Here is a 12,389-nt window from a genome sequence, read left to right as displayed (position 1 = left end):
TGCTCAGCTACCCCAAAAGACTGTGTGGTAGCAGATTTTTGATCAGACCTCAGCTGAGTGCCAGCTGCACTGGGAGAAATGCAATGAGGAAGTGGTGAACAGATATATGACTTGTGGCCCAGCCAAGGAAGCCGGGGTAAGATCTGTTCCCCTCGCAGTTTCAGGGACAACACTTACGATTAGTGAGCTCCTTGAGCTGCTGCTGTAGCGTGATGGAGGCGTTGTAAGTACGGAATACCTTGGCTGTCAGTCCCTCCATAAGGTCTTGAAGGTGTTTATTCAAGATACTGGTCTAAAGAAGCAGAAGGGAGATGACAGTCAGCACCAGAACTGACCACAGCATTTGTGAAGTCTCAGGACCCACAGCTCACGGCTGGAGCCTGCTGTGCTCAGACCTGACCACAACACAATAGCCACAACATTACTGAAACCACAGGAAAAGTGAACAAAGAACCAACAAGTATTAGATTGGTAACAAGTACCACAAGTGGCCAAAAAAGATTTCTTTGGTGTGGAAAACTTGGTTTCCAGTAACTCTAAATGTGCCTGAACCACCACAGTGCTCCCAGAGAGCCAAGTGTGCAGATGGGGATGGCATCTGAAAATCTGTCACCTTACACATTCATCATCTCTGAACTCTGAAAAAGCTCCCCAGGTCAGAGCCAGGCTCACCAGGACCAAGGCCCATTGCTTTGGGAACCTGTGGGCACAGTGGACAACAGAGACACCAGACTGAGACAGTCTCTCACTGCTTTTAGGCTGCTCTGGAAGAAAACTTCCACTGAACCCATTGCTGGAACAGAGCAGCTGTTACTGCCTGGGGCAGAGTGAGCCTGCTCATGGTGCTCCAACACCCTGAATGTGAACTGTGCTTACATTGAGGCGGTCAAAGAGGTCGTCCTCAGGCTGCTTGTTCTCCATGAACAGCTGAAGATTCTTAAACACCTGCAGGAAAAGAAAACCAAGAACATCAGGCACACAGAGCAGACAGTGCTGGGCAGCAGTAAGATGTATGGAAGCAATACTGCCATGGAGCCAGTCAAACTGCTTCCAGGGAACAGTGATGATGCTGGATGTGACCTCCCAGCAGGCAAAGACCCACCTCTCAATGCAATGCTTGTGTCACAGTCCTGAGCGTTCAGTGCCCTTATCCTCATCCTTTAGATCAAAACTGCAGGAGATCTGACTCTGCTCTGGCTTAGCTGCCTAACAGAGAGAGATCCCCAAAGAAAAGCTCCTGCCCTTTCCTTACTCTCCATCTTTACTCCAGCCAGAGAGACTCCATGGCCATTTCCCATGGAGTCCAGCTATCAGAAACCAACCCTTCTCCCTGCTGCATGGGCTCACACAGCTGCATCCCAAACAAGTCTCACTGGGGTAGGGAGAATAATCAGAGCATCTCTGATTATAACAGAGACCACAAATCCCAGCTCTGCATGCTCCAAATCCCCAGCTTCCCAACAACACACGTTCTTCTACAGACACTCAATATACAAAGCTTTCTAGTTCCACAATAATCAATTCCCCATTGTAAGCACTGAAGAGACACCAAGAGATGCCAACACCAATAAATTCAAATAGAAAGATGTGTTTTCTCTTTAAACAAGGAAGTGAGAATTCCAGCACGTTAATTTCTAGAGGAGCCATAGTTTTGATTTTTTTTCAGTTGTTTTGCTCCTCAAGAGCCCCACACTTACTGCTGACTGTTGTTACAATTACCACAGCATTACACATGGGGCATCTAGCACACTGTGCTCACTGCAGTGATGGGATGAAAACTGTGTTGGCCACACTTGTGTGCAGTTCAGGCTGTGTAGGTGCTTGTGGAGATGCCTCACCCTCTTCTCCACAGGGACTTTGTTGTAGTATCGGATGGAATCTTTCCCGAGGAAGTCGAACTCAACCACGTATTCCTGGCCATCCAGTTCAGGATGCAGCTTGATGTGCTCTACTCTCAGAGAGCAGCAGCCCACGGTGTCAGCTGTCTCTCCTTCTTCTTTTTCATTACCAGCTCTCAGGGCAAGCTACATTGATGTCAAGACAAGAGAGGTTAAGGAATTCAAACCACCCCCAGAACACAGATGCTGCAAACTCTCAGACTCTGGCCTAGAATCAGCAGTGTCCAGAGGAAAAGATCTCCTTTTTTAAAGGGTTCAAGCCAAGATGTTTTACCAACTTTTGCTCATTAAGGAATTCAAACCATGAAACAGCTCTGACTGATGGAAATTCATTTCAAAAAGTATGGTGTCTTTTAAAAATCAAATTGACTTCCATGTGAACTCTGCTTGAGACAAATCATACAGTTCAGTTCTTCATCTTCTATATGAGCCTACTTACTCACTGCACACTAAATACACTTCAGATAGCATAGAGGTTATGTAAGTTATCTAGAGGCTACACTTGGCTGTGTAAAAACACGTATTTTACAAAGGACTGGCTAATTTTCTGATTTTTGGAAAAAAAAAAAATCTTCAGTGTTCATATGAAACCACAACTATTCACATCAGAGCTCCCTGGTTTACATCAAACCATTTTGAACAAAACCTGCTAATTTAGTTGGTCAAGCCACCATATGCTACCAGGGAACAGCTCTCTGGGAACTGGTTTCATGTTGCTTTAAATGCATCAACACAACTGCAGTTGTCTTTACGCTGTGGTGAAAAAATTAGCGTAATTACAAAACCTCACAACTGCAACCTCATACTAAAGAGGTGACAAACCAGCAGAAATTCCCATCAGGAAAACTGAAACAGCTGGAGACAAAAGGCCCACACAAACTTCCCAGTAATCCAACTGGGCGATTCTGGAAGCAGGCTGTGAATTTTGCCTGAACTAAACAATGCTGCCTGAAATAGCCACGTTCAGTACAATAGGTTATTGCTCTGGATTCCAGGTATTGGGAAGGAAAAGGAGAGGGGAGCCTGCCCTCCAGGAAGTCTCGGGATACCTTGGTAACTGGGCTCAATTCTGCCTTGGAGACAAGCACACGGCATTCCCAAGCAGTCCCAGCAGGGCAGGAAGGGTAGGGCTGTGCTGGGGAAGCCTCACCTTGTCAATGAAGTACAGTGCCACTGCCCTCTGCCGCACTTTCATCTCTTTGGATTTCCAGTCTTCTCGGTACTGATTTCGGATTTTATCTACGCACTTCTTCAACCTCCGGGCTGTCTCGTACTTCTGCCAGTCCTTCTCCCCCTGCAGGGACGGTTGGAGCAGCGTCAGCACGGGAGAGCAGGCCAGGGAGCAGTCCCAGTCTGCACCCCAGGCTGTGCGGGCCCGTGTGTGCAAATGAGTCTGGCTGCACAAGGCAGGGAGCTGGTGCTGCTGAGCAGCTCAGCTTCACACTGTGCTGCCACACAGCTGTAGGTCATTCAGACTGCCATCATATTAAATCCTTCCACGGAAGCAACTGCAGACACACAAAAGATACGTCTTCCCTGCCTCTCAACATATAAATGGCTTCCTCTGCTTTATTCAGATGACACTTATGTTCTTTCAGCTGTGTAATTAAACACCCATAAAAGGCAAAAGCAACATCAACAGTTCAGCATCATTATTATATATTCAAGCCATGGCAAAAAGAGGGCAGGAATTCATAAGGAACAGAGATTTCCCACACACACACACACACTTGTAGGACAAAGTCCTTGTTTCCAATCCAGGAAAAAATCTCTTGAAAAAGACTTGATGAGAAGAGCTTAAAATCCTTGCTTTTATGGACTTGTTATGTATTATGGGCTGCTTATTTGCTCCCACAGCAGGGTTTATTTTCCTTCAGTCAGGAGCTCCTTACCAACCTTCTCAGCCAGGAGCCTGGCCAGCTTTTAAATTTTACAACCAACCAATTAACAACCCATGGTTATAACTTCACTGTGTGAACCAGCAGGGGAAGTTAAGGCCAAAAGTAGGTAAAATATCCACCAGAGCAAGTCTGTTCTTGGATAAATTGCTTCCTTTGAGGTTTACACTGGTTAAAGGATTCCTTCTAGGAATGAGATGATGATGGTAGATTTCACCTGCTCTGTTGGGTAGTAACTGTATTTCTCTTTGCAAGAGGGAACAGAAGTTTTCCTTCTTATTTTTCCCACACAGCAAGGCAGCTTTACCTCCCGTCTCTCTCCTAACCCAGAGCTACATTTGCTTCTTGGAGACATGACCAAGAAGATTGTTTTGGCTTTTTATTTTTAACTAAATCTTTACCTTAATTCTTGAGCTAGGGTTCAACATGATGTATTTGATAGAGCCTTGGATGTTCTCAGTCCATGACACCAGCCAGGTAACCTTGTTATCATGCCGGACCTCCTTCCATTTGTGTCCTGGTGGAGGGGCTGGGATCTTGGAATCCCTACAGAGAATTAGAAAACAGAAAATAAAAACTTTTTAAAGAAACTCCCACCAGCATCAAAACAGAAAAAGAACAGCATCACACAAAGAAAGCGCAGGGGAAGAAACTGAGGCAACATAAGCACATATCTCCACCACCAGGAAACCAAGTGAATCAAAATGAACAATCAAAGATCAGGACTGTAACTGCTACCAACATGTGCCTGCTGAAGAATTATGCTAGAGGTGGGACACACTTTGCTAGGACCAGCTTTGATTTGTGCACACATCTTGTGGATACTCATCAGGACTAGAGACTGAAGAGAAGCCCACCAAACCTTAGCCTCCAACATCAAGGAAGACAAAGTAGGGCAACCTATCTAGAAGAAAATTAATTTCTGGAAATACTGACATGAAAGACAGCTTAAGCAGATGTAGGCTGTGGGCGTGAGGAGGAAAATATGTTGACAAAGTTCTACATGAAACCCATGATTGCCTTGCTCAGTCTTTGCTTGTATCACTCAGTTTCTTATCCATATAAGAATAAGCAGCATCCCTATTTCTGCATGCTTGAGTATCAGCCTAGACAGGGTTTTAAACATAAGCTCTCCTGTGTAGGAAGCACAGCCAGGCTGTGAAGCACCCAGGGCTCACTTGCTGCAGTTGATGATGATGTCTTCTGGCATGATGCGTCTCTTCAACATGCCCATCTTGGGATGGTTCCCACGACCTCGGAAGAGACCTGGAGGCTCAATCTTGAAGTTGGCAATCCTCTCCTTGTGGTTGTCCATCACACAGTAACCATATTCCTTCAGTAGCCGCTCGTTCTCCTCTTTGATTTTCTGCAAAAAGCCAGAAGCGAAGGTAAGGCACACAGAGCACCACACACGCCTTTCATGCCCAAACTGAAAGAATTTCTACAGCTGCACCCCAGTAATGCTGGAGACCCAACCCAAAACCAGATCCCCATCATGGCAAGTGTACCAGACTGGCCACAGAGCAACAGATTGGTCAGAAAAGCATTAATAAAATGCAAGTGGCACAAAAAAACTGGAAAAAGAGAAAGAACATGTGAAAACTCGCTGAAAACCTGTACTTAAGGGAAACAGATGAGTGCTGGTGAAGGCAACTAGAATTCTGCCACACCAGAGGCATGTACCTCTACCCACATAGCACAGCTACAGGGGCAGCCCCAGCACTGTACTGTTGCTTTATATTCTATATTGAGCATTTGGCATCCACCAGACTTCACATCTTGTTGTTTATGTATAAAAACTCTGTGTATAAAAGACTTGTGTGTTTGAACTGTGCATCGGGAAGCAGGCAAAGGAATGTCTCCAGGCTGCTGCATGTCAAGCCTGTGTCAGCAAATGGTCTCATAAGCAGAACACAGTCTCCTAAGAAAGAATGTGCTGAGATTTCACTGCATACTTCTGTGCCTGAACTCTAATTATACAGAAGGAAAAATAAAAACATTACAGCTCAAAATAAAACATCTGACCCATAGACAGCACTGCTGCGCCAGCTAAGAAACCAACAGAAAGAGCCACGTCTGCTCCATTGTAAGAGGGCTAACCCACATTTATCAAACAGAGAAAGCAGTAAGACATGGGCTCTCGATTCTAGTGGGACCCCTCCAACCCCAAAGGCCATAATTCCAAGCTACCAGGGCCCTCATTCAAAGGAAAATTACTGGAGTGTTGCAAAAGATAATAGTCCTCTCCCTACAAGCCACTATAGCCGTGCTACTGGATAATAAAGTTCATTTTTTATTAAAAAGTCTTAGCAATAACTGATGTTTAAGATTTCTTCTCATTTTATTCACTAGTGGCATTAGTGCATCTCTTCCACCATCCTTATCTGTCCTTAACTGAGTCTCCCCTGCTCATTATTGTCCAGGGACCAATGAACCCACAGAGGCAGCAGCTCTGATTCTCATTATTTACTTAAGCAGTTACTTAACTTTACTTAAGCAGTTACTTACTTAACTTTATTTACCTAAGCAGGATCAGCCCTATCAGTATATCATTTCAAGTCAGGATGAAGGCTCAGCTGTAAACACAGTGCTCTGCTCCACCTGAGGTGCTCAGTACAGACTCCTACAGTTAACATGAAAGTAATAATCCGAAAGCAAGTGAGAACACTGACGTATGAACAGCAAGGCAGGCAGAGGAATGATTACACAAAGATGTTTACAAGCCAGCTAAGAATCACGAAGTCTCCTAGAATTCCCTCTGGTACCTGTTTCTCCTCCTTGGACATCTGTTTCCTAGCTTCTGACTGAGCTTTGAAATACTGGCTCATGTGGGTGAAATCACACTTGCTGAGGCTGGTGATAGTGCTCTTCTCTTCAGAGGTCATTTCCTTGCAGAAAGAAAGCAGTGCTGTAAGTTTTCATACACAGTGAGTTCTCGTGCACAGCTCACCCTGCCCCAGGCAGCTCAGACAGGACCAACAGACAGGTTCTCATAACAACTCCCCCAGAACCCCTGGATTCTTGCACAGGCTCACTCCAGCTGAGGTCCAAGGCAGAAATCCAGAAACCCAGCCAGGAAAACAGCATCAAACTGACCCACAGGTTTGCTCTTATGGCAGATGGCTGAGCTGGAGTTCTGAGTTTTAGGTCTTTGGAAGGCATTTCCTTCTAATATTAAGCTGGCTCTTCCACAAGGCACGGAACACCCAGATCATGCACACCCCATCATGCTACAACAGACATATGTGGTTGGGAGAAGCTGACTTTGTTGGTTTAGGGAGGTATTTACGATAGGTGAAGCTACAAGGACAAGTGGGAAACTTCACAGGTAGGATCTGAAGCAGCTTTTAGTTGCCTCGAGACAACTTTTGTGTGCATGGAACAGCAGCCCCTGCTCAGTGCCCAGTGCTGAGGAGGCACTGGCTGTGCCCGCAGTCGCTGCAGCCAGAACATGCATACCTTCCTCCAGTCCTTGAAAAAGTTTTTCCTGAAGATCTCCTTTGTAGTGTACTCATGATCAAGCATTTTTGCAAAGAATGTGGCAACTTCTTCTGCTTTGGTACTCAGCTTCATGACTTTACCTACAAAGAGAGGTTTTCTTTTTAAAGAAAGTGGTAAACAGGAATCAAAGCCAGAAAGAGGCCACAGTAACTAACTTAAAGGATTATATTTTTACCACAGAGAAGTTTTCTTAAAAATGTTACATAATACAGCCAATTGAATGGATGAAGGAAACAGAGGAGCACAATTGCTTGACTCTCATCATAAACATTCTGAAAAAAAGTTTCCTTTGGAATTTAAACATTAAAAAGAGCAACAGCAGTCTGATGTGAGACAGGTCTGAGGTGCAGGGCAGGAAGGGGAAAAGGCCTGCTGCAGGAAACCCTCCGCTGAGCCACCCCCGTGCTGGGTACACTCCTGGGGAGATGTTGCTGTTTGAAGTCAAACAGGCAAGGGATTTTATTAAATTTCCTATTGCAGCACTCAGGCATATGGGCAATACAGTCCCTTTACTCCTCTTCAGCCCATGGAGAGTCTCTGCCTCGGAACACCCCTTCCAGCCTTCAGCTATTTCTAGGCAGGAAGAGCCCTTCCTATGGATACACCACAAATAGGCTGGAAAGCAGTGCCAAATATTGAGCTCTGTCAGGATGCTGCTGACTGTTCCCTCAGCTGTGGGAATGCACTCCTGCATCTCCAGATCAGGCTCAAAAGCCAGGCATTTTTAATAGAGACGGAGCTGTCGGGGAATGGAGGGGTCACATTCCAGCTCCTCTGCACGACTGCAGTGCAGAATGAAAGTGCTGCAAGGCAAGAGCAAAACACAGGGGAAAAGAGGCTGCTGCAACATCCAGGCTGCGGCTTCGACATCGAACCTTCCTACTGAGCATCTTTTTGTCCACATTTCATTCCCAATGAAACACGGGGTGCCAGGGATCCCTGGGAAGGGTTTTGCATGCAGCTCACATCTCCAGCTAGTTGCAAGAAATATTTAAAGTTCCAATGGGCTGGCAGGCAGTCAATACCTGGGGATTTTTTTAACAACCATTTCACTGCATAAAAGTGAGCACAAGAAAATGTTCAGTCTATGCTCCTGGAAAAAAACCACCACGCTTTTGATTTACTACATATTTTCAAGAGTTGCATCATCTCCAAAATTAAAGCATGGGAGTCAGCTATAAAGCCTTAAGATCTATAAACCCTCGTAAAACAGGACTTAGCAAAAGGTCCTCCCAATGATCTGAGAATATTCCACAATTAAATTAAACCAACAGTAACTCTGCCAATTTTTAAGCTGTAACCTAAAATACTGCATTTGTTTGCTTATAACAGGAAATGGGGGAAGGGAGAGACAGCAAGGGAAGCTGTTTTTCCAGGCTGAAATTTTAACTTGAAAGAAGCTATCGAGTTAGTAACATCTTATGGGGCTAATATGAATGGTATTTTCCCAAATAGTTGAAGGCTCAGTCACCTTTATCTAATCACTTCAGAATATATTTCACTGGACTCAACTGCCTCCTTTTTACAAAGGTTTGAAAAGACTCTCAATAACACAGCTGGACATTTGAAGAAAACAACGGATTTATTCCAGAGGCATGAATATTTAAAAAACTGCAAACCAGAGAGCAATCAGGGGCCATAATGAGCAGGAGAGACCAAATGGCCATGACTGAAATGCAACTGCCACCACCTACACTCTTACCTTGCCCCATCTACCGAAAAATGTGCAAGTTTGAGCCACCTCTGGGCTATGAGCTTGTCAACTCACAGTAATCAAAAAAGATGGCTTTAGCATTTCAAGCTCCTGCCCCTTATGGTAGGCACTACCAACAGCCTCAACAGCCCTTATGTGAGATGGAAACAGGCAGTGCCTCCCAGGCCAGGGACACATTCCTCCAGTGTGAGCCCACAGCCACAGCCTCATTACTGGGCTCTGCAAATCATCCTGGGATCATCCTGAAATTAGACAATGCCTTGTGAGCACAGGCAGCAGCTCTCAGCAGCTGCTGTGTAAATCAGACTTCTGATTTCTTGCCTAGTTTCTCGAGGAAGACTTATGTGATGTCTTTATTTGCCAGACATCCCCTGCCCACCCCATGACTGTTGAGCTTACTGATGAATTTCTGCGATGACAGAGGCAGAGGTTCCACAAATCCCTGCAGAGGTTCCACGAAATAGATGGCTAGAGGAGCTTATTGCTGTCTGCACCAAGGGACAGCCACAGTGCAATCTGCCCCTCCCTTTCTCTAGACAGCAGGAGAGAGATCATGCATTTTTCAACAGAGGAAAACAACTTCCAACTTTGCATTAAGTTCTTATCAAACCCTAAGAAAGAAGTCTGCAGGCTTCCTTGATCACCGTGCTACTCGCTTGGAGCTGGTCTTTAACAGGCTGCAGTATGTTTATCTCCCTACAGTGATGTCACCTATTCCTCTGTATTTCAAAACACCGTGTCACGTCACATGAACACAGCACGTTGCTCCTGGAAGAGTTCCACGTGCAGACGTCCCCTTCGCCAAAAATTACATTTTCATCCATTCAAATACCTCCCACTTAATTCAATCCTGGGTTAATTTGATCCTTCATTTAACATGATCACAGGACTCAAAGGAAACACACGGGTCATCAAGCCCAGGCTGCAGCAGGCATCACATCATATAATCCCTTCCACATGAGCCTCCAACAACCAGTCAGCCCAGGATATTAGAATCCCACATCAATTAGTTCTACCACACGCAGTGGTCACGGAGTAGGACCATGACTTACACCAGAGGGCTGTGTCCTTGATGCCAGGGTCATCCTGTTCACTCCTACAAGATCCTAATCATCTGTATCAAAATTCAACTGTCTTTTATTCCGCTCACGCCACCAAATGATCAGGAATTTCATCACAGATGATGGAAGTTGCAATTCTTAAGGTTAAAGAAAACTGAGTAAGCCTAAAGGTGACCAGCGATGAGGCAGCTACAATTACATACTCCACTGGTCAGACACTGCTACTCTGAGGCATCAGACACTCTTTCTGGACAGTAACCCGAGAGATTCCCCACCATAAGGCAGTGAGAACAAGTTCATCCCTGTGTCACCCCGGTGAGCAGAATTCAGCAGGCTCACTTTGCTTTACTTTGCTGCTGAGGAGCTGCTTTTAAGCAAAGCACTCAAACAAAACCACCTCCTCAGCACTTCAGTCCCCGGAAGAACACCACAATACCCTGAGATGTTTACTTCTATTCCTAAGCAAGTAGAAACACAGATTAACTTACCATCATAATAAAACTTGACATTTTCAGGCAGAGGTTCGTATGGTGGAGCAAATACAGGACCTTTGTGCTCTAGGAACTTCCATTTAATGCCTTCAGGGTAGCGCTCTTCTTCCCACCTTCAAGAGAGAAATACAAACCAGTACAATTTTAAGCTCCTAATCTTCATTTTATTACTGTGTGGCTATGAGAGTATGCTAAAGAAAATCAGCAGGCAACCAGTGCTTTGCCAGGTACAGACCAAGAACAAATACTCAATGCAATGTCACCATTGAATTCCTCCTGGTTTTTTTTTAGAAGCACAGTCATGCCCACGAACAGAAAGAACACCTTGGGTCACAGGTTATCTGATGACACCATATCCCTCACCTCCCACTTGCTCCTCTTCTTGCAAAATCACACAGTTGAAAATGCTTAGATCTTAAGAAAATGAAGAATTCGGCCCTGTAAAGCAGCTGGGATGATGCCAAATTAGAGTCAGCTGTGATCTAACATCAGGTCCAGGATGCCTGCTCAGCAAAGTCAAACAATTGTGGTATATTGTGCAGCTGCTTTCAGATGTGGACAATATGCCATTAAGGGCAGAGATAAAGAAACAGATGTTCATTTATGACCTAGATGAGAACAAAGCTGCTTGGACAAGAAAGACTAAAACCTGCTCTGTTATTTTAAATTCACTCCAATTCTCTGGGTAAGAAAAGCACACTTGAACAGAGCAGCACAGAAAACTGCACGTTTGACTTGAAGGACCTCAATAAAACCATTTTGCAAATGATGCTTTTGGTGTCACAACACAGCAAGGTGGGCACCACCAATCCCCCATTCCAGCTGACCAGGGTCAGCAATTCCCTGCAGAGAAAAGGGTTCCACCAGGCCAGTATCCTCCCCCTGGCTCCCAGTTCCCTGTGCCCGAGCCACTGACTGCTCCTTCCGTGATTACCTCACCATTACTGCTCCGTGCTGCTGGCACAGGAGCCCCTGCTGGGAAGGGCCATTTCACCTTAGTGATCAATCAGCTGGAAGACCATTAACCTGTCACAGCTTTCAGTCTCTGAATTGCCCAGACAACTTTGTTGAGCAGCCATGACAATAAAAAAAAGAGGAGCCGAAGCTTCCATCTGATGTCAGCCCCATTTCAGGTGCCAGAGCAGATGAGGAAGGATGTGCATGTACCACCTGCCTCCCAGGAGCTGTGATGCACAAATACAGATTGCTTCATCCCTACTGAGATAAAAGTCACTGCACAGAAGATAAACACTGTACAGGGACAAGAGTTTCTGCTAGAAGACACTCAAAATGCTTCACTGGTGTCTGTTCATCAATAATTTAGGAACTGCAAATGTCTGGCACACGGCAGTGGGTTACAGTTAGAAAGGTACCATCTTTGACCACAGCACTGGATGTGATGTTTTCTGATGAGAAGCACAGAAACATCTTTAACAGCAAAGTGCCCCAACCCAGCTATCAGCACTGAACTGCATGGCAGACTTCACTCCCTGGCTGGAAAGAAGGCTTGAGTAAACTATGTTGATATAAGAAACCAATACTGACACAGATTCCAAATATTTACATTCCTAATGATTGTTGTGTTTGGGGTTTTTTTATTTTCTTATTTTTATTAATTAGAAGCTACAAATCCAAATATTTTGTCAAACAAAGACCTAAGTTCTCCCACCCAGCAGCTCCTTTCAGCAAAATAAATCTAAACCATCCGCCTCTCCTCCTAGTCAGCATAAGTTTATCCTCTCCGACAATGAGTAATTTTATTGCAGCAGGAACAAAGTAAGGGGATCATTCACAGCAGTTGCTACTTCTCAGGTCAGGTTTGTCAT

The 12,389-nt window shown here is 45.1% G+C and overlaps 1 protein-coding gene across 1 annotated transcript in view; it reads right to left on the bottom strand.

Annotated features, from left to right (window-relative positions):
* Positions 1-12,389, bottom strand: part of TOP1 (DNA topoisomerase I) — a 63,485-nt gene that overhangs the window by 4,199 nt on the left and 46,897 nt on the right. The window contains exons 9-17 of the mRNA XM_050313582.1: positions 10,561-10,676; positions 7,256-7,377; positions 6,562-6,684; positions 4,975-5,162; positions 4,198-4,342; positions 3,049-3,192; positions 1,839-2,024; positions 877-945; positions 178-292 (exon numbers count right to left, since the gene is read on the bottom strand). Coding sequence (XP_050169539.1) covers positions 178-292; positions 877-945; positions 1,839-2,024; positions 3,049-3,192; positions 4,198-4,342; positions 4,975-5,162; positions 6,562-6,684; positions 7,256-7,377; positions 10,561-10,676 — 1,208 coding nt within the window. The remainder of the gene's footprint in view (positions 1-177; positions 293-876; positions 946-1,838; positions 2,025-3,048; positions 3,193-4,197; positions 4,343-4,974; positions 5,163-6,561; positions 6,685-7,255; positions 7,378-10,560; positions 10,677-12,389) is intronic.

Source organism: Myiozetetes cayanensis, unplaced genomic scaffold (assembly GCF_022539395.1).
Source record: "Myiozetetes cayanensis isolate MyiCay16 unplaced genomic scaffold, myiCay2020 scf19, whole genome shotgun sequence".
Lineage (NCBI taxonomy): Eukaryota > Metazoa > Chordata > Aves > Passeriformes > Tyrannidae > Myiozetetes > Myiozetetes cayanensis.
Note: the sequence above shows the minus strand (reverse complement) of the source record. Positions and strands in the feature narration are given on the sequence as shown.